Genomic DNA, 23,489 nt, shown 5'->3' on the forward strand with positions numbered 1-23,489 from the left:
AAAATAGCTCTTGGGGAAGCATTGACTACATAAACAAAATTTTTTTTATTTGATTATATGTGTGTAGACTTAAGACCTAATATTACTTATTTTTAAATTGAATGCATTGGGGAGTTTTGGTGTATGTGGGGGTGCTTATTTGTGGGTTTTATGGTTTCTGTTTTTGTTTTTTGTCAAGATGTCCTGATATCACCTAAGTTGGCTTCAAACCCAGATGTCCATCCTCAGCCTCCAGAAGACTAGGATAATAAGTGTGCACCACCATTCCTAACTAAAATAATGGGTTGTAAACATTCTGGAAGATGAATTTGCAAACACCAATTCTCTTATTTTTTTAAATTATCATCTACAGTAAGTTAAAGCCAGATGTTTGTGTTGACTTCTTTTTTGTGGTGACATATTTTCCCCCACATTTTTCAATAATTATGAAAGTAATACACAAAAGTTATTGTTCTCTGTTTCTATAGCCTATGGACAGAGCAAAAAATCCTCTGAATATTCACTTCCTGAAGTAAGTTAATTAAAATCCCACAAAATGTTAATTATGTATATTGTCATCTCCCTATGGAGTCATCTATAGAATGAAGACAATAAAACATAATCTTGACTTGTAATTATATAGAATGATTTCTACTAAGAATTTTGAAGAGAGTGTGAAAGTCAATAAATATTTTATACATTTTAGCTTTAATTATAATCTGATACCAAATTTATATGTTTCTATATTCTAGTCTATATAAAATTATAAATTCATACATATGTAAATATATCTTTAATAAAATTATCATAAATGCTTTAGTTTTGAGACAAGTCTTGAATCCTTTTATATTTGATATGGATATGGTCTATTAAAATATTAAAATATATATCATTGATTTCCAATAATTGCACCATACCCTAAAGTCCTAATAGTATAATATATGTGAAAAAAAAGTTCTAGTTTTTCTGTGTATGCATGTAAATATAGGTGTGTATGTGGTGAGAGTCTTTGTATATTGCTAAAGACACAAACCAAGATAGTATGCAGGGTTTTTTTTATAATTTAGTCTATTATATAAAACTATAGCAAACACCCTTTTTTTAAAATTATGACCAGAATTCCATAGATAGCAAAAATAACCTGCTTAAAATATAAAGAAAATTTTACTCCAACACATCAGAATGCTTGTATCTATTATCATTTTGCAAATAACCTCTTGATACTAAATTATCTTATAACATATGAAACTGCTAATGAGATTGCAAATCTTCATGCCAGAGGTAAACACAGATGAAAATAACTTTAGTGAAACCAGTGAACTACAAAAAAAACTAAATTAAAATTATTTGTATTATCAGGGTAAGGCCTCCTCAGCAATGCATTATTTCATGATGTCATCCATAGTTGTAATAAAACAAAGTGCTGAAGTTCAAGTATACATGTTTATCTGTTGACAGTCTGGGTAGAGAGTATCACATTGTATTTGCTAAGAAACTGAGTGAGTCTAAGCACTGTGACTCACAAGCATTGGGTTATGGCAAAGAATCAAGGTCTGTAAAAGCTGGAAAGTCATGGAGATGGATTTGCCCCCTGAGTCTCCTGCAGGAATGCAAACCTGCAAATTATTGGAGATTTCTGATCTCCAGAACTGCAAGTTAATAAATTTATAGTGCTTGAAAACACTAAATTGCCGTAATTTGTTTTATCAGCAACAGTAAGAATGCTCTCCCCAGTGAGCAATGCATATGAGCAAGAATCCCACAGCTCACATCTCTGTAGCAGAGCACGGTAGAAAAGAAAGTGATGGTCTGAAAATATTTTCCTGAATCTACTTAACACTGTAATTATATTTCCTCCCTTTCCACAATCTTCGTTCTCCTTCACTTTTCTATGTGATTTCACATCAGCTTTCATTTCAGTTATTTCTGATGCAATGCTTACAGAACAATGCTTGTGGCCAAGGCAACTTAGAGGAAAAAAAGAGTGCATTTGGTATTTCAGGGCTTGGGGTCCAGGATGGGAGGGATGAGAGGGCACACATGGTGGCTGGAGCCCGGAACTGACATTTCATATCTCAAACCACAACCAGAGCAGAGGAAGAGAGCTAACTGGGGATGTCATGTGGCTTTCGAATCCTCAAAGCCTCGCCTCAGAGACACATTCTGCCAGCGAGGCCACATCTCCAAAGCCTCCTTAAACAGTGCCAAACACTGGGGACCACAAATTCAAAGGCCATAGAATCATGTAGGACATTTCTTTCAAACCACCACGCTTTGCTTATTTTCTGATGTAATGTATTTGATATACATACATACATGTAGATAAATAAAACACTAAACACCTTGTTACTTGAAGCTAGGATTCCCAAGGTATGAGTAAACAGTATCTTTTAAACATCATAAAGAAACACAGCACAAGTAGACCAGCAAAATGACTCAGTGAATTAAGGCACTTGCTACCAAGCCTCGTGACTGAGTTCCAGCATCCAGACCCACATAATGGAAAGAGAGAACTATAAATTTTCCTGGAACCTCCACATATCTGCTATGACACACACACACACACACACACACACACACAAATAAATAAATAAAAATGAATTTAAAAATAAGTCAAAATTATCTAGAGTAAATTTGTTTCTCAAGAAGGCAAAGGGCTAGGCCAGAATTTGTAGCTTGTATTTCTGGAAGGGTTTTGATGCTTCATAATGAAACTCTGAAGGAAATCGTCTCATATTAAGGACGCGTTTAAAAATGCGTTTTGTAAAATGGCTTGCCCTGCTGCTCCTGTTAGCCCCTCACATGATGACCTTGTCTGTTACTCGTATAGTGCTTGGTAGCAGCTATAGCTCTTCATGTTATCAAGTGAGATAACCTTTTTTCTCCTGGGATCTTTTGCTCAGCTGGTTTCCAAAATCCTCCTGGGCTACTCAGAATGTCTTTTTCCTTTTGGTCTTCTGAACAGTACCGAGCTAAGTCAGTGTCTAAAGGGAACAATGAAAATGTCCCATGTAGCTTTTTAATGAATCATAACTGCTGAATAAGTCTCATCCATCATCTTGCAAATACCATCGGGATTAATGCTTCCTGAAGTGTCTTCTGCCCACACTGAAGCTGCTTCTATCAATCACTGCAACTCAATCTCCATGTAATGTATTCCCCAAAGATCAAATTTTATGTGCAAGCAAAATATAATTTTACTTTTCAGTCATCTGAACCTTAAAACATTTTTTCTTTTTTTAGTGTGCTTATGCATGTCTCCATAAGTGTGTGTGTGTGTGTGTGTGTGTGTGTGTGTGTGTGTGTGTGTGTGTGTGTCTTAAACAATGGAGGTCCAAGATTGATAACAGGAATATTCCTGGATTTACTTAGTTTATTTAATTCCTTATTTAATTCATGGTCTCTCAGTCAAAACTAGAGTTCACCAGCATCGCTGGTCATACTAGGTAGTTTACTTTGGATATTCCTGCCTACCAAAGGTGGAATTGCTGGTGGGTATACACGCCCACCTAGCCTTCACTTGTACTTTGGGGATGTGAACCCCAGTCTTCTTGCTTGCCGGCCGGTGTTTTATGCTCTCAGTCATCTCCCTAGCACCTCACTTGAACTACAATGTCGTAAAAGATAAACTCATGGAAGATTTTTACTAGGTATTAGCTCCCATTGTCTAATGGTGGCATTTGGTGAATCAAGAGCTTCAGAAATGCCATGTGCTCACTCAATAACTTAGTGGTCTGAAGTCCGGAAGTAGTGTTCATTGTACCTTGCTTGGGGTTCTACAAGGTAGAAAGCCACATTTCACTGTAGAGCTGCTGCAGTTCTCATCTGGGCTCGGCTGCTCTGACAAGGACACTGGTTGCCCGCGGGTATCATTTCCTGTGGTTGGAGATTAGAGCCCCACATCGTCTCTCTCACACTCAATTAAGTACCACATTTAGTTTTTGGAACTTGCCTTTTCATTCAGAAGCTCTCACGCTGATGTCCGATTTCTCCCAAACCAGTGAATGTACATTTAATTTTCTACCCTGCACCAGTTGGCAAGATGTTTCCACTTTTAAAAGTTTTAATTAGATTAAATACTTTTAAATAATGGACCTCTGATGTTCTTTCATTATGGTTGCTGCTGTCTCCTTATTGCTTGATTTCAGAAAGACTTACCCTGAATAGCGCAGATGGACCTTGAGCTTCATATCTTATTGCCTCGGCCTCCAAAACGTTTAGATTACAGTTGTGAGCCACCACACCCACTTGATAATCTCTTCTGCTTCAAGTCAACTTTAGTATATAGCTGAAAATAATCATAGAAATCTTAATTCTACCATAGTCACAGTTTTGACAGTATACTATGTGTGAATACTGAGAAGATATGAAGGGTATTGTAGAATTCTATCTGGAAAATAGTTTGAATTTCTAATGAGAAAAATACCTAATTATACCAATTATTTTCCATTATTTTTAATCTATTTTATTAATATTACATCTCAGTTGGGAATAGGGCTTCCTCAAGACCCAGCTATTCCACTCCTTGGAATATACTCAGAAGACGCTCCAGCACACAACAAGAACATTTGCTCAGCCGTGTTCATAGCAGCCTTATTCATAATAGCCAGACATGGAAACCGCCTGAGTGTGCCTCAGTAGAAGAATGGATAAAGAAACTGTGGTACATTTACACTATGGAATACTACTCAGCTATTAAAAACAAGGAATTCCTGAAATTTGTGGACAAATAGATTGAACTAGAAATGATCAAAATGAGTGAGTTAACCCAGAAGCAGAAAGAGTCAAATGGTATATACTCACTTATATCTGGACACTAGCCCAAAAGGCATGTCCCATGAATGTCTTTATTTTCCATTATTTTTTAAGTCAGCCCTTTGTTTTCCAAAACACTCCTTTCTTTGAAATGTAATAGTATTTTTTTAAAGCCTTCTAAAAAACCTAAGAATTATTTGTTAATTTTTAAAAAACCCAAATAAATTAGGGAAATGAGTTGGGTACTAAGAACCAGCAGATATGGGCTAGTATCTGGCTTCTACTTTGAAAATGATAGTCCACTCTGGCAAACTAGCAAAGGAGATAGGAAGCCCTTACAGTTGGTTTCCTCTATAAAATGGCTGCAGTAATTCCTTCCCTCGCAAGACCAGGCAGCTAGAGTAATCTAACAGCAATTGCTGTCAAAGTCCTCTATCCTGACTTCCTTTCCTCTCTTGATTCTACTTGCATTTTATTTAAATGCAAACACCTCTTACACAAAAGAGACCAGAATTTACCTTACTAGAAAAAGAAACCATCACCTTTTCACCAATACACTCTTCTCAATGGTCTATAGTAGTCTCACAATTTATTTCTGTTGCCAGCCACTTGCTTTGCAAAGAACTGCTGGTTTTAGCTGTTGTTCTCTTAAGTGCTTATTATAGAAATCACATGGGCCAGCACATTGATCAGTAGAATAATAAATTACATACTTAGGGTACTAGCACCAAACTTGGTGCACTTTAAAAATTGATTATAAGAAGAGATTTATTTTTACTGTTTTGTGCAAGCAATTAATGTGATCTACTTTTCCGTTTCATGGTTTTAAGATTCTTCTGCATCTCATACAATATTTTTAGCTGGCTTTCTTTTGATACTAAGTGCATCTTCAGTGACCCAAATTTGTCTGCTTCCTCTTTTTTTTTTAATGATGCCAAATGCTTATCATTTTAATTAATTAATTTCTTAGAAAATATTACAGGTGTTCCTCACATTATTTTTGGCTTTTTATTTCCCACTGATTTTAAACTCTTATTAGGTTCATTATCAGCTTTGGTTATTTCTTCACTTTTGGAAATGCCTTAATTTTTGTTGGTTTTGGTTGGTTTTCTCTTCAATCACTTGTACTAGCATTACCAGTCAATAATGCAAGATTTATGGTCAACTTATTTTCTTGGAAATACATTGCGATGCTTTTAAAATAGTTCAGGATTTCCCAACAGGGATGGTAATGGGCCATTTCTGAATAATTTAAATCATGTCAGTTGCGTAATTTTCTTCCTTTCCTTTCTGTTCCTGAGTGGCCCCATTCTGGTGGATGGCTTCTGAGTTCCCCTCACTTTCATTAGAATGTTGAATATGATCATGGAAAATTGCTGCCTGGTAACTTGCTATTTGTCTGAACGTTTCACTGAACTAAAACTTCGTCTTGAAGTTCTAATGGAGTTTTAATCTCAGAAAGTCATTTATCAAGTCTAAAATACTGATACTAGCAGTCTATTCAGGTTTCTACAAAGTCTTCATGACAGAGATGGTGATGCATCATTATTATTGAGCCTAACTTGGCTTGCTAATCATTTTTGCCTTTAATAACATGCTCATCTAAATGATTCTCATTACCATAATATGTTTCCTTATATTTATTCTTAAATATAGTATAATTGTCTACTAACATTTTATTTATTTTACTTGTCTGATAAAATTTTTATCCTGAGTGAAGCAAGATAAAGACATTCAAGCGTTAAAACTTGTGCTTTAAGTAATATTCATGAAAACTTAATGCTTAAGTATATGGATAAGTTCAGGGGAAGGAAAAGATAGCTCAAGGAGAACAATAGAAAAGATGAACAGAAGGAATAGTTGTTACTAGGATTAAAACACAGCCATGTGCTGAGCAGTGTGCAGACAGTGAACCTTTGTGAAAGATACAGCTAGCCCATGGTCACACCACAAGGCGGAAATCTGGGAAATAAACAGCATGACACCATTTTCCTCCTCCCTCCCTCCAGTTTCTTTCTTTCAACCACCACTGCCTACAAATCAAAGGGAACCAGTGGGGTGTGTGGGGTTACGCTCTGAAGCACCTTGTGTCCATTATCAGCAGGAAGACAAGATGGCAAGTCAGCCCATAAGGACAAACTGACAACAGAAAGCAGAATTGCATTAGCACTACATCTCAATTCCTTCTGTAACATTGCTGCTTATGAACAGCTTATGTATGACACCAATCAACTAATTTTCCTCAAGCTGGGCTCCAAGGAAACACTCAGTATCACCACAGTTTGCCAAACATTCCATATCTTCTTGACTTCTTAAATGTGTTTGGAAATATTCATGCATTAAGATATACTTTGGTTTCATCTTACTGAGAAACCTTCACAAAACTCATGGGATGAAATGTCATACCTTCTCAAGAACAGTTCCAACAATAAGCAGATTTTTAAAAACCAGCAATGAGCACGATATGATGTCACATGCCTGTAACCCAAGCATTCAGACCATTAATGCAGGAAGATCACCAAGTTCAAGGTCAGGCTGGGCTATATACTCAGGCTCTGCCCCAAAAATAAATAGAAAAGGAGGAGAGGAAAGGAGAAATGAGGGGAGGAGATGGGAGGGGAAGGCAGTGAAGAGGAGGAGAAAGGAGGGGAAGGGAGAGGAGAGAATATTAATGAAATCAAATTCAGTCAAAATTTTAATATGAATATGATCAAAATACATTATATGAAATTATCAAAGACTTAATGAAAAAAAGCAGTTATAAGGATTTCTTGTCAAGCCAGGCATGGTAGCACATGCCTTTAATCCCAACACTCAGGAGGCAGAGGTAGGTAGATATATGAATTCAAGGCCAGCCTGGGCAGAGAAATCTTGTCTCAGAATGAAAAAAATAAAATAGTGTTTCACCTAAAATTCTGGTACAAGACCTCCCCGTGTCTTCCTAGTGCTGTTATTAGATGACTGAATTCTATCGATGTTTTTATAAACACCGATACTATAACATTATATGTGTTCTTTGTTTCATAATTTTACAGTGACAGGAAGAAAAAGGAATGTGGGAAACTAATCCCTTTCATCCTGAATCTCTAATCTCTCTCTTTTCAAATATAAGACATTATAGGTCAGCCTTGCTATGAAAGATAGTATCAATTACAATCTCACCAGTGAGTTCATTCTTATGTTTTTTTTTTTTTTTTTCAGTTCTTTACCATTGGGAATATAATAAAAGTCTCCAATGGCATCAAAAAGTCTCTCAAAATAGCTTTCCTAAGTGCCTAACGTCTCCACCTTTAGTGACTTCTTTTCATAGAGTTTTATTTCCAGAAAGTTCTTACTAAATGAGTTTAGATTACGTTAAAAAAAGCACACATTGACACACTCCCAGAACCTGAGATGTACTCTCTTATCTGACTGGACACTAGGCATTCTTTGTCTTCTTAAGTCGGCTATTATTCAAGGAGTCTTGGCTGAATAAACAGACTGGTTCATTTTTAGAGAGGTAAAGACTCGGGATAAGTTGAGAACTACCATCAAGGTCTAGAAAGGCGACTTGAAGCAGAAAAATGGCAGGGCAGGTAGCTCAATGTATAAGCAGTCAGAAATACATAGGAGCAATATGCAACCTCTCCTCTTATCTCTTATACAATGAGTCCTGTCTTTTTTGTTAATAATTTACTTGCAAGAAAACACACAATTATTCTTTGATGCTTCTCTTTTGATGTTAACATACATTTCCATTGTACAAAGGTGACACTATAATCTTCTTAATAGATGCTGGATAATTCAATTGTCAGGTTATCACTCCATGAAGTTTGTGGTAATACCATTTCCAGTTATAAAGGAGGATAAACTTACAGAGCAATTAATTAACATGCCAGGATTAAACAGTGATAAGAGTCAGACCCACAAGCTAACCCCTGAAGAACTGACACAGAGACTTCAGCTTATCATCTACACTATAACCTCCAGGGATGTGGGAAATGCACCCTGTCACTTAGAAAAACCAATCACACCACACTCATTCTATACTTTGTCCAAGGTCTCCCTGAGCAGCCAGACCGCAGCAGTCCCTCTCCTGTCGATTTAAGAAATAGCAAGCTGTATAATATATCCAGAAATAGGTTAAACATGAAACACCATTAAATGTGGTCCCCTTCTTCTGCTGCCTCTGGAAAAACATATCGAAGCCAAGATAAAGCATCACAAAGTAACCCCAACCATGAGTCATCTGCTGCAGGCACATGCTTCATATGTCCTTAGGGAACAGAGAACATCTGTAGCAGCCACATGCCCCAAGGCTGGTGTCAAAGCCCCAAGGGGATGGAGTGTTTCCCAACAAAGTTAGTCATGAAAACACATGTTACATAAATAAACTCTGGAATCACAATTTCCTCAAGTCTGTTTATGTTCCTGCTACTGTTTGGTAAAAACACCATGGGCATAATAAAGTAAAACTTACGTTCTAACTTACTGTGATTAAGGAAGATAGGCTATTTTATTGGCTTATTTGAGAACACGAGAAGGCCAAGGTATAAATTAAAATAATTATGAAAACTTCAATTTCACTTTTTCCTTCTTTTGTTATATTTGTCCCTATCATATTTAAGGAATCCAAAGTGGTCTTCACTCTCAGGACTCTCAGTGGATATTACAAGTGGATATTAGCCCCACACAGATGTTCTCTGAGAGACTCTATTCAACAAGCGATCAGGACAGATACTGAAACTCACAGCTGAACTCTAGGCTAAGAACTGCAAGTTGTATGGAAGAGTTGAAGGATGGAGTGGGGGAAAATGTCAGGAATTCCACATGGACACTATGAAGGCTGGTAGATTTAGACTCAGGGGGGCATGCAGAATTTGATGCACCAACCTAGGACATTACAAGCAAAGAACCTAGACACCCCTGTTTAGATGTAGCCAATGGACAGCTCATTCTCCACATGGTGAAAGGAGGCAACGGGGGACTGCCTCTGACAGGAATTCTGTTGCCCACGATTTAATCACAAAGGCCCTGTGGGAACACAGAGGAAGGGAATGCAGGATATGCAGATGACATCTGATAGGCTGTGGTCAGATGGTGTGGGAGGAGGGCCCCACCTGTCAGAGGTCTAGGAGAGAGGAATAGGACTGAGAAAGGGAGGGAACGTGGTCACAGGAAGATAAGAGTGAAGAAGTTACAAATGGGATGTGTAATGTGAATAAATTATAATTTAAAAAATAAATTGAAAAACAAACAAAAAATAAAAGTAGGTTTCTGTGTGCATTAGGGAACAATTTACAAAGATAGCAAAAATCTGAGAGCTAAACTAGGGCCTCATCAGTCCAAAGTTAAGGACACCTACATCAGACACTAACTGATGAAAGGCCTGTCCTCTTCTGAGTCAGCACCTTCATTCCAATAGTTCTCTGACGCAACTGCTCATCCAAAGCTAAGAGGATTAACTTGGTGAGTTCATATCTAAAATTCCTTCCAAACAAATGTCTTCAATGTACAGAGAACCTTTGGAGAATGTGTTTCTACTTTTTTTTTTTTTTTTTTTGAACTGAAAAAAAATTACTTTTCCATGACAATAGGATTCCTTTATCTCTTGCTTCCTATATGCCAAGCTTCTTGCTAAGTGTTTTAAATGTGTTATCTCATTTTGCCTTGCCAACAGCGTTGTAGCCTAGGCCACTCTCTTTTTTGCCCACCATACAGATGTAATTCTTGGAGACATTTATTAGGAAACCTGTGTAAGGTTCCCAACACAATAGCAATATCAGCAAGAGTTCAGGTCTCCAAAGACACGGGTTAGAAAGTTAGGGTACAGTTACCCTGAACTCAAACATAAGAAGTAACAATCTTCTAATGAAAACACGTTTAATCATAATCATTAGAACAAGGGCATTTAACCACACTTGCTAGTCAGTGCCGGGAGACCAATGGAAGTAAATCAGCACCAGACAAGATGAGCGTAGGCCATTCCCAACCTGTTATTCAGTCTCAAGTAAAATGTAACTCTGGCTTCTGAATGTCAGGGCCTCAAATCTAAGGGCCAATCTGTTGCACCTGAACTTCTTTTCCACTGTTTAATCCAACTGCCTGGGTCCTCGTGCTGTAAACTACATATAAAATAAGACTCTCCTTTCTACCATCTCTTTGTTCCTTCCTGCCTCCTTCTCTTTCTCCCCCTGTCTCTCTTCCACCTTCTCCCAAAAACTTGTCACATATACAAGAGCCTCTAGAGTTGGAAGTAGCCCAAATATAAATAAACAGATAAAGAATACAAACCTAAAGGTTGCAGCCAGTACTGTTGGTTCAGGCATTTGAACTACAAAAGGAGAAGATTTGTGTGATGGCATCTCAGACAAATCAGCATCTTTGTTCTTATTTAAATCACTCTACTGTAGATCCCAAAGTCGTGGAGGCCTTGAGTCTCAACTATTCAAAAACCCAATACAGCTTCAGATACAAAGAGGAATATTCTTTTTCTTCTTTCTGTCTTTCTCTGTTTCTGAGTGCCAAGGGTCTGTTTCAGACAGTGTTGGCAGGTATATTTAGAGAAACTTGAACAAAAGGACTGAAGAGTCTGTGGTGTTCATGATTAAATGTGTCTATTTTCATGTATACCTCTCAATTAGAAGGCAGAGACAAAATATTAAGTAAGAAAATCAAAAGTGTATTATTCTTGAGCTTTAATTTTGTAATAAACCTGTTTCCCATGTACATATCCAAGAACTGCTTTCAAAACCAGTAACTTTCTAATTAAAATATAGAACTTTTCAAAACAAAAATTAAAAAAAAAAAAAGAGTCAGATAAGTGGTGGTTCTCCAGAACTACAATATCAAGAATAATACAACCTTGTCATTTTGAGTACTTAAAATAGGTTAATCACACATAATTAAATATAAATTATTTATGCTGATACATGAGACATTTACCATATTACCACAAACAGAACATGAATATCATAGTCAAGTTTATATAAATTAGACTAATTGTCCATTTTAAAAAACTCTACAGATAATGGATAGATGAAAGTCTGAAAGGACAGTTGCAGTTCCGTGTTGCCCTATTAGAAACACAGACTATCTAAATTTGTTCATGATTGCAACCATTTAATTCTGTTGGGAAGCAAATGCATTTATCATGTTAAGTTTATTTTTTATTCTAAGGTACAATTAAATACATTGATTTTTGAGTGTGTTTTTATAAAGCATTTTTATTAAGTCACATGAGTTCCTCCTGTTCATTTTCAGCATGCTTTTAATAACTATATGATTTCCTCCTGTTTGTTTTCAGCATGCACATTTAAAAGTTAGCAAGGTGATTGGGAAAGTAAGAAAAATGGCCACTATTCTACTGAGAGCTTCATACCTTCCATAGCAGTCAAGTTAGACCCGATCCACCAGACCCAACAGACTGTATTTGCTCACTTGAACGGACTGTTTCATCTATTTTGTTGATATGATGTTGGGTGAAAGTTGTTTAATAGTCTTTCTAAATGTACCTCTGTCTCTTCAATCAAATGTATATCTCCTACATCTTTGAACTTATGTTTTCTCTGTGACATCACTAATAGCTACAGCAGCCTATGTCTAGGTTCTCTGTACAGTGGAGTGCTTTTTCATAAGAGACTCCCATTCTCAGAACAACGTGTCACATCCTTAACACCCATAGACTAAATTCCCAAAGCATCTTCTACTTCTACTACCTTCATCAATCTTTTCCACTTAATAAAGTGCATTCTAGTGTTCAGCTAGACAGAGTTAATAAACATGATACCCCTCACCCATGCTTCTGTAAGCAAATTTAATTAAGCTCACAACATAAAGATGTGAAAGTAAAAAGTGGGGGTGACTGTGATCAATATACTTGTAATAAAATGTCAAAAAACCTACATGTCTTCATTGCACTAATATTCTAAAGCCCTTATTTTTCTAGTCAATTCACACAGGGTGTTCACACTATCAACCAGTGCCATTACAGTGCACCCTAGCTTAATTTGCTTTAGCCATACTGACCACTTCCTTGTCTTCTTCAGGTTGGGGCTGCTGTATGTTTTGCATGCTGTTGAAACAAAATTGCACAGATCTATACCTATATCACAGGGTCTTCAACCTCACGCTTAAATCTGTCGGTTTGGGTTTGTAAATAGTTGCACCTTACTATGTACACTGATATTCTCCTGTGCTGAAGGCACCCCTGGCTCTCTCCCTCTTAGTAGGAGATGCACTGAATTATAATTCTACTTGTAATCTTATTTTGTTCATTGAGAATAGAGTCCCAAGGTCCTTGTTTGGTTCCTCAGGCCCCCCTGGGCCCAGATTTGTTAACTCTGTTCATCTTCTTGTGGTTCTTTTGTACCTTCTGGGTCCTTCTATCCAGAAGACTCCCTTGCCTCTGCCCAAAGCTTGGCCGTGAGACTCAGCTTCTGCATTGATCCCACACTGGGTGGAGCCTTTCAGAGGACTTCTATGGTAGGCTCCCGTCCGGTTCCCTCTCTTCATCAGCTTGCAGTGTGTTTTCTATTTGCCCTTCTGAATGAGAATTAAGCATCCTTCCTAGAGATCTCCCTGTTACTTAGTTTCTTTAGATCTGTGGATTGTAATATGGTTACCCTGTATGATATGGCTAATATCCACTTATAAGTGAGTATATGACATGAGTGTCCTTCTGGGTCTGGGTTACTTCACTCAGGATGCTCTATTTTCCTGCAAGTGTCATTATGTCCTTGTTTTTGATAGCTGAATAGTAAGTATCTCATCCATGAGGAGTCAGAAGAGAGGGCTAGGATTGGGATGTAAAGTGAATAAATTTTAAAAATGAAAAAGAAATAAAGCAAAAGAATTAGAAAAAAAAAGAAAATAGAGTCATATGACAGTTTCAGCATGTAAATTCTTCAGGGGCACTGTTCAGTCCATAGAAGAGCCTCCATCTATAATTTTTTAATGCTACAGGCTATTGCCCACCATGGGCACAAACACTCCACTGTGTTCCTCACAAATTCCCTCGTGTGGACAGTTTTATGTGGGCTATCTCACCTCCAGGGAGAAGGAATGGGATCAATTTTCAACTTAACAAATATTAATGGCACTCCCATGATGTGTGGGGACTTATAGGTGTAGGTTGCTGACATGCTATGTCTGGAAGTGTCCACCGTATAAGATTCCAGGACACTTCACTGATCTATTATTTTGTAGCTGTTATGATAAATTCTGGAATGCACCATAGGTAGGAATGAACAGTCTGTTGGTATAGACAAGGCCAAATGATGTCTCATAAACTCTCCAATCAGTAATATCTTATAGTTCTGATCTATACTTCTTCACATGACCTTTCCTCTTCCTCACAACTAGTCAAGTGGGAACATTGATATTGGGAAATAAATAGTAAAAATGGATTTGGGGATGTCTACAATGTTTTTAATACAAACTCAAAGTATCTGTTCTTATAGAGGCTCCCTGAAGGCTAATAGGTTGCTGCTTACCTTTACTCCCATTTTTAAATTCCTCTGGAATTGGTAATCAATTATATCATTCTAAGATAAATGAAAAATTAGTGATTTTCACAAGTCTCCTCATTGATATATGTAAGCTATACTCTTTTGCCTTTGAGGCCAGGAGAGAGCAGTGAAAAACTAAAGATGTACTGAAAGAAAAAGGAGTATTACATAAGAAAGCAAAGTATCAACTTGATTTGTTTTTCATGTTGCTTCCAGCTAGATCTACTGTCAGTCACCAGTGACCAGTAACTTTCTGATTCTATTGGATAAACATTCCCTTTGATTTTCTAACATGCCTTTCTATTAAAAATGAATAGCACTGCCTCTTAGATGAAGCATTTTTTTTTTTTATCCCATGGAGACTGATGTTTTATTTTTATTCTAGGACCAGCCTTTAATGATTTCTTTTTTAATCTTCAAAGGCCTTCCAATCTACTATAGAGAAAAAAATGAAAGTTCCCAAGTATTTACTAAATTGATCAATTAAGAAAAGAATATTCTTTATTTGGTGCCCCCAAAGATTAAGTAAACATTATGGTTCTATCTCTAAGAATCGTAGAAGGTTAGAGAAAAATGCTTACAGAGTTTGATTGGTGATCTTGCTGTATTAGTTAGGGTTTTCTAGAGTAACAAAACTAATGGAATACACAAACACACACACATGCACACACCTACAGATATGTATGTATATATGCATATATATATTCATGTGGGTATATGTGTATGTATATGTAATTTAATAGATTTGCTTACGAGTAATGGTCCAGCGACATCCACTAATGGCTGTCTACCAATGAAAGACATCCATGAGGCTGGATGTCTCAGCTGGTCTTCAGTATACAGAATACCAAAGAAGGAGACTCTAATGCCAGGGAAGAAATGGACTTCCAGACTAAGCAGACAAAGAGCAAAAGGTTCTTTGTTCAGTGCCCTTTATATATGCTGTCACCAGATGGAATGGCCTAGATTAAAGGTGGATTTTAGCATTTCTTTCATTTATTTATTTATTTATTTATTTATTTATCCACTTTACATCCTGGTCATAACCCCATCCCTCCTCACCTCTCAGTCTCACCTTCCCTCCCTCTCCTCCATACCCAGTCCCACCTTCCCTCCTTCTCCTCCATACCTCTTCCCATTCCTCAGAAAAAGGGGACTTCGTTTCCCATCCACCCTAGCTCACCACGTTTTACCAGGACTGAGTGTGTCCTCTTCTCCTGTGGCCTGGTAAGGCAGTTCCACAAGGGGGAAGTAATTTAAAAGCTAGCAAGACGGTTCATGTCAGAAAGAGTCCCCGCTCACCTTAATAGTGTACCCACATGAAATCTGAGCTGCATCTTTGTAGAGGGCCTAGGTCAAGCCCATGCAAGATCCTTGATTGGTACATCAGTCTCAGGAGGCCCTTCTGGGCCCCTGCTGGTTGGCTCTGTTGTTCTTCTTGTGAAAATCTTGTCACCTCCAGGTCCTTTTCTCCTTCCCCCCACTTTTCCTTTAGACTCCCCTATGTACTGCTGTGAGTCTCAGCATCTGTTTTGAGGTGCTGTTGAATGAAGCCTCTCAGAGAACACGTCTGCTTTACTCTTGTCTGCAAGCATAGCAGAGTATCCTTAGTATTGTCACTAGTTGGTTCTCTCCCATGGGGTGGGTTTTGGGTTGGGTCAGGCATTTGTTGGGCTTTCCCTCAGTCTCTGCTATATCGGTTCTATCTTTATCCCTACATATCTTGTAGATAAGGTGAATTTGAGTCAAAGTTTTTGTGGGTGGAGATCTTTCCATTTCAAAACATTCAGATTATAAAGGTGGATCTAAAGGATCTTTCCACTTCAAATGCCTTAAGAAAACTTCAAATGTGGCAAACAAGCCACTGGGCAAAATCTCCTTGTTTCTGCCACAGACAAAATTCTGCCTAAAAATAAGCAAGCTTGGATGCAGACAATGTCAATGGCCAAACACTGCCAAGACAGGGTAAGCAATTCCTCAATAGTTCCTGCTTCACAAATATGTCTGTCAGATATATTGGACCAGAAGATTGAAGATGATGCTCCAACGTTATAGAAAGTTTTGGGTGACTGTTCATGCAGCAAACTGTCTATGTCATCTTGTCATTTGGAAACTGCTAACCTGCACTTCCTGTCTACTCAGATAATAATTTCATTCCTTCTCAAGTTTCTGATGGGGTTAAAGACCAAATAGTTTAGATTTCAATGAAGCTTAGTTGTTTAGGGGTTAAGATGTTTTTGTGTCTAGTTAGAGGTTTTAAGTTGATAGAAATAAGATGTGATAGATATTGATTTACATTCAGTCCTGCTGCATTGGGGCCGCTGTTTAGATTACTGTCCAGAATTTTAGACTCACCAAGATAAAAAAGATGTTTTCCTCAAGGTCGCCAAATACAAATAGCCAAAACACTATGAATGTAACATTTATATAATTCCTGATTATTCATGGTTCTTCTTCCTGTAGGTAGTTTATTGTGTGTGTACATATGTAAAAAAATAAAAATAAAAATCCCTCACAGATTCACCCAGATGCTTAGGTTTTAGTTAATTCCAGATGTAGTGAAGTTGACAATTAAGCATAGTCATCACACTTGCTTCCTAAAGACCTTGCAACAATGGGAAAATATATAGCTTATGTTATTGAATTTTACTTTTGTCAAATATTTTTCTAAGTACTCTCTGTGTGCACAGGAAGTGTCCTATTCTGTAAAGCTTGCCTATGATAGAAATGTTACTTGTTTTGTTTGTCACCACCCCATGAACTTTATTCACTGAGGATAATTGGCTGCCTTTTGAATGGTGATTTCTCAGGCTCATTCTTTTTTGAATCATTTGCAGCCACTGGACTCTGCTGACTTTCTATTGTGAAAACAGATCTAAAGATACATCTTCTGCCCTGCATTACGCAATCAGCAGTGTGCCTTGACTATCTACCTTTCCCTGGCTCCCAATATGCTGGTTTCTATTTGTTCCTGTCAGGGTGAGCAGAATAGTGGCTGGTTTGTGGGATTTCTGTGGGGTTAGCAGGCACTGAGAGTTGACACTGCCTCACCCAGGCAGATGAATGCACTCTTCAGGGGGTATGCTGACCTTACCTCCATTTAGCTGTCTTTTCTGGCATGCTTTCCTTAATATTCAAAAGGTCTTTTCATCACAGTGTTTTTGCTTCTCCTTCCTCTGGAGTCCCCTCATTCCTAATTATGTGAGGTTCTCAGTCTGATCCATGGGTCCAGGAGAATGGACATCACCAGGTCACTGCTCCACCCCAGTTACTGATCAGCCACATGCATGGCTTTGTGGGAGAAGAGGTTGTAATTCTATCACTGCAGCATTGGGGCCCCACGCTCACAACCCCCTCCTACTGGGCATTTCATTATCTTTCAAACACATGCCCTCTATCTCAATTTTAAGAGGTACATTTCATTAGGGAGTACATTTCAAGGGTCATTAGCCCTTGGAAGCTTTATACAGGATATTAGACAGAAAATTCCTCGGATGGGATGAAGGGCATCTCCAAGCCACCTTTCTGCAAAGAAATCTCTTCCTCAATCCCTTTCTACCACTCTCCTTCCCATTTCCAAATTGCTTTAGGTCCATGGAATAACAGTTTGGTGGCTTTGTAAATCTTCAGTGTTGGGTAAAATTTAGTCTTAGAATAGTTCTTGATGTACTGGCTAGATGTTTTCCAACTTGACAGATACTAGAAATCCCTGGAAAGCCAGAACTCAGTTGAAGAGTTGCCTTCACCATAGTGCCATGTAGTACATTTTCTTGGTTGCTAATTGACAGAAAAGGGCCCAGTTCTCTAGACAGGGTATCCTGTGTGTTTAAAGAAGAGCTGAAAATGAGCCTGGAAGCAAGCTAGTACACAGCATTCCTCTAGAGTCTCGGTTTTATTCAGTTCCTGTTTCATGTTCCTGCTTGAATTATTCCCTGGTTTCCCTTAGTGATAGACTATGACATGAAAGTGTAAATGGTAAGAAACATGTTTTTCCCAAGCTGCTTTTGGTCACAGCAATAGAAGTCAAATGAGAATAGGCTTGATCTAGTCTGTCATCATATTAACATACTGTAAGGAATTCTACCCTAATACCTTGCTACATGGGTATTAACTCATTTAATTCCAAGAACAAGGTTAGAAAATACCATTTATTTACAGGATACAGGTAAGTAAAATGTGAGGTGAGCTGTGCCATTTAATATAGGTGTCTGGAAAGGGTGGAACAAAGACTCAGAGGCAGACATTGCAGTTACAGAGCTAGCACTCTTCAGCGATAGGGGTTAACATGTTTTGTAAGATAGTGTATGCAGAGGAAATCAACACTGAACAAAGCAAAGCTAAGAAAATGTCTTGAGATAGGATTAGACTGTTCTTGGTCCTAGGCAATAAAATTATTTAATGCAAACAAATTTTGCATAGAGGTATTTGCAAACAGTTCAATGTACCTTGTATGTACCTTGTACAAGTATAAAAATATACTACAATGTTTCTAACAAAAATTATACCTTTAATGTCTTCTCTAGTTATGGAACTGTCAATTTAGTAAAAACAGTTCAAACTAATCTTGTATTGTCAGGTGTAATTCCTGCACTCCCGTTCACTCTTGAATGCATCCAAGCAGTTTCATGGCCACAATTTATGAAAATATTTTTTACAGGGCTAGATGTTTGTCAGGATCTCATGATGCCTATTAGCAAGAGCTCAGAGAGCCCTCCTTTAGGAATACTCCTGGCTCTGGAGTCCTGATGCCCTGCAATCTTGATTTGCCTGCAGCCTCATAGTGTGTTCCTTCTCCGTCTTTATAGGGTCATCTTTGCCTTCCCTTTGAAGTGCCTCTGGGATAAGACTACAAACTTTATCCCTAACTAACCCCATCCATACTAGAAATGTAACGTTTCCCCTAATGACTTCCATATTCATAAATCTGAGTTGTACCAATGCCTAACCTGTACTGAACTGCAACCCCCCACAGTTTATCTTCTCAACATCTCCACTAACATTTAGCAAGCAATTTTGCAGTAACCATATTCAAAAATCTATGACTGTACACAATCGTCAAGACCATTTCTCCCCTTTCTCTGTTGGAGTTTAACAAATCGGAGGCCATTCTTCCTGCTTAACATATTGTAGATCCGACTTCAGTGCTTTCACCCACACTACCCTAGTATAAACTGTGAGACTCATTTGCCACTCCTTTACAGTTTTTCCTTACTGCCTTCTTTACTTCCATCCTGGCATTTTCAACAAGCTGTTGTTTGTGTACACATGAGAGTGGTGGTTTTAAATCAAATGAATGCAATATTTTCATGAAATCCCCCAGCACTCTTCTAACTAAGAGGGAAGCCCCAGGTATGCAGTTTTGCATTTTCCTTGGCCTACCCTCCACACCCCACACTTGGTAGTCGGCACACTAGTATAGTTGCTCTGAATTCCTTGTTATTCCTTGTGTACACAGAACGTTCTGTGAGTACATATCACAGACATAAAATACATTCACAAAAGTTCATGTAGAAAAAATCATGACCTTCTTTTTCATAATACAGCTAAGTGTAAGCTACTGATTCATGAACAAAGGAGTAACTGTTATATTATTCAAATTACCATGCTTTTCTTGACTAATAATAAGAGTTTAAGATTTTTTTTTTTAATTCTGAGAAATTTATTAAAATGAGCATTGCTCCTCTTAAATAGCCTTTTCCACTTTGGAAAGGTTTTTCACTCAGGAAACAAAATATGGAAATGAACCCAAGTTTGACTAATATCATTGCAGCATATTTGCAGGCATGACTGTATAAATAATAGATAATGTTATTGTAAATATTCTGCTTCTTAGCAAACACTAATAATTTGATTTGAATGCATAATGCATTTGTAACAATGTCGAGTGTTTTCATGATTTAATGTTATTTAAACATCATTGAATAAGTCTTTTCTTCATTGTTAAAATAGTGCTTCAGGCATTATATTTCCGTTCCTTTTACTTTTACCATCCCATTTAGGAAAAACTTGTTAAGCAGAAGCAGTAACTCAACAGTCTTTGGATATTGTATAATTATGCAAGCTAAAACTATATTCCATATATGTTCCTCTTTTATATTCTGTGTCTTCCCTCTACTATGTGCCTTCCAGAGTTGATGGATGTATCGTTCCCACAAACAAAAGCTCAAAAGCTTGTAAAAAAAAAAAAAAACCATAAGTCTTCATTTTACTGGAAAAGGGACATATTACTTAATGGAGGTATGTAGGAAGCAATAGTAGTAAGCAGTAAATCTCAGATTAATTATACATATGCAATGAGGTGTGGCACCGATATACATGCATTGAACTGTTTTTCTGAAGCATATGCTTTTCAGTACTCAACAGTAGATTTCAAGCTCTTGTATGGAAGGGCGTGATTTTTCCTTTACTAGCCAATGTGATGATTCTGTTCTGTGGCAAGCCTATTAGGTCCCTAGCCTTGCAGCTCTTATTTATGTGTTTTATGTTTTTTGCTTCACAATCAGCAGTATGCCTCGAATGTTGAAAGAGTTGAAACTGCTGAATAACAAATCTGTGAATTCACAATTATATTCTAAATGATGCAGGAAATGTCATTTTAAGTGGCAAAATCAATATGTATTTTGATTCATTAGGAAAGGACATAATGGCTATTTTTCACATGCCTTCAGCCTCTGCTTAACCAGTGTGCATTGTGATGCCTGGCCCGAAGCTCTTCTATATTTAGTTCTAATGGAGCACTCTTAAATTGCTTATTTTGTGTTTACTAAAGTCAGCCTGTTTGTTACCATGGAAACTTCGACAAGTGCGCTAGCTAACTATTTTATTAGATGAATTGAAGACACAGCTGAAGACTGGAGGTGAAGCATATTGTTCTTAAAGTTTTTTTTTTTCTTAGCATCTGTAAAGTGAGGGCTCCATTACATAAATTTTGAGTTTATATTAGAGTCTATACCATTTCAAGTTAGGAGGCGACCAGTATTTGGAAATATAAATTATAATGAAAACATTGGTATCTCTAAGATATGCACTTATCTCTCAAGGGGTATTTATAACTCAGTTCTGTAGAAGTTAGAAGCCATTGAAACAACTTAACACAAAGTAAGCAGCTGTCCTGTCTCATTCCCCAAAGCCCTCAGCCCTTCATCAAGAGCAGAATGGAGAACAGCTTCTGTTCTCAGCTCTGGTTGCATGAGCCATGATGAGGACTCTGAAGGTAGAAAAGGGCTTTATTGATCGCTGGTTTTGCTTGCATTATAATTTATACATGATCCTACTTGCGAACATCTTGTGGTTCTTGTTGATGCTGAGGCTCTTGGTTCAAACTTTCTTTTATTAGCCCATGCCTTTGTTTCTAGTTTCCAAGTGCCCAGCATTTCTTCGCAATTCACTAAAAATTGCTTGTCAGCCTAGCCTTCCTATTTTCCTCCTCAAGAAAATCTAATTTTTAAAGATTAGAACAATCGTAATACCCATTATCATCTGAGAGACCAAGATCATTTTCTGTAGTTTTTACATTTACAATTGACTGAAGAAAATCCATAGCTTGTGAGACTTCTCTCAATTTGACTAAGTGGAGCAAATATTCAGAAGATAAGGATGAAAGGCAACTGTTTGAGGGGTTGCAAGGAGTCAACTCCAAGAAATCAGACAGATTTCAGGGGTTTAAAGAAATTCAACTTCTCACCTGTATTCCATACACCCTGAATGGCAGGGGCTGTGTTTGTGGATCAATAGTGCTACCTAATAACAACACAGGAAAAAATAATACAATATATAACAAAATTTCTCTATTCCTAACAAATTAGGACAAAATGAAAGCATTATCATTTGGATGCTGCATATTTTTCTCATTAAATGTAACACTTGACAACCAATAATTTACTATGTCTGAGAAATTAAGAAGAAAAAGGACACAATTCTTAACTCCTAAATCATGATGATATGAGTATCTCTTCACTGTTTATACAAGTCTGTTTCACAAAGACACAGATTTAATGCAAATATATATGACATGGCTGGTAGTGTCTCCTAGAATCTTAAAAATATTTTTTTATATTAACTACCAAAGTTATTGGTAAAAGCTAATAGGATTTAATACTGTGCTTTTCCACAACGTAGTAATTGAATTACATTGTATACTCTTTTTATGTGTGTGTAAATATATATGCAATAAAATGAGTAAAAATTAAATTGTTTTATTGATTTTCAGTGGTCATGGGAATGTATTTCAATTGTATTATTACTGGTAGTTCACACAGAAGCTATATTTTTTTCTCTGACATTCATTTTCCCTCTCCTTAGGTTCCACTTTTATTTGTAACACTCACATAATTCCAGTGAAGAACCAAGAGGGTGTGGCTATGATGTTCATCATTAATTTCGAGTATGTGACAGATGAAGAGAATGCTGCCTCCCCAGAGAGGGTAAACCCAATATTACCAGTCAAAACTGTAAACCGTAAGTAAAAGGCCACATGTCCATAAAGTCCTGATATTCTGCAGCTGCTGTAGTCATTTGAATGACAGTTGTTAAAATATGTTCATGTAGGAAATACTACCATTTGATATCAGAAAGCCATACCTGACGTTACTCTTTGACCCTTTACAAAATTTATCATCTACTTTGAAAGGCATGTAACTCAGGTATGTCATGATGTATCTTACCAATGCCTTTTTTTAAGGAAAGGGTCATTCTGTGTAGCATGGGATGCCTTTTGAACTCAGTATGTACACTAGGCAGGCCTCAAAAACTCTGCAACTGCCTGCATAGCACTGAGTTTAAATTTATGCTCCACCATGCTAACTATTAATACTTCACTAAAAACACTTAAGTTGTTTTCAAACACTAGATATTAGAAGTAATGCATCACATGAAGTAAACAATGAACTTGAATTGCTTGATAAATATTAGCTTATGTTTAAGAAATGTACCTGAGTTTACTTAAACTATTGAACAAACGAGACTATAAAAGATGCTTTATAAAGAAATATTTCATATAAACAATTTTATATTGATAAAATAATGTAGTTCACACTGTTAGTGGGTATTTCACTTGTTGCATTTTAAACTAAATATCAAAATTTGTCTTAGTTTTATCATTTCGTTACAGTTTGATATTCATTTTTTGGGATTATTTAGGAAGTTATATTCTCCTTTTGTTTGCTTACAGCTCTAGTGAGAATGCATATTTGTTGCATAGAGTTGATTGTTTTCCATAGTGTTGACATGTTCTGTCTTGATATATTCCTTTTTGTTGTGTTAGTGTTT

General features: G+C 37.1%; 1 protein-coding gene across 4 annotated transcripts in view; it reads left to right on the plus strand.

Moving 5' to 3' along the window:
* Kcnh7 (potassium voltage-gated channel subfamily H member 7) overlaps positions 1–23,489 on the plus strand; it is a 450,850-nt gene that overhangs the window by 278,204 nt on the left and 149,157 nt on the right. For all 4 annotated transcript variants that reach the window (XM_051167119.1, XM_051167116.1, XM_051167117.1 and 1 more), the window contains exon 3: positions 22,524–22,679. In XM_051167119.1, the coding sequence (XP_051023076.1) occupies positions 22,524–22,679 (156 nt within the window). The remainder of the gene's footprint in view (positions 1–22,523; positions 22,680–23,489) is intronic.

Source organism: Acomys russatus, chromosome 24 (genome assembly GCF_903995435.1).
Source record: "Acomys russatus chromosome 24, mAcoRus1.1, whole genome shotgun sequence".
NCBI classification, from domain to species: domain Eukaryota; kingdom Metazoa; phylum Chordata; class Mammalia; order Rodentia; family Muridae; genus Acomys; species Acomys russatus.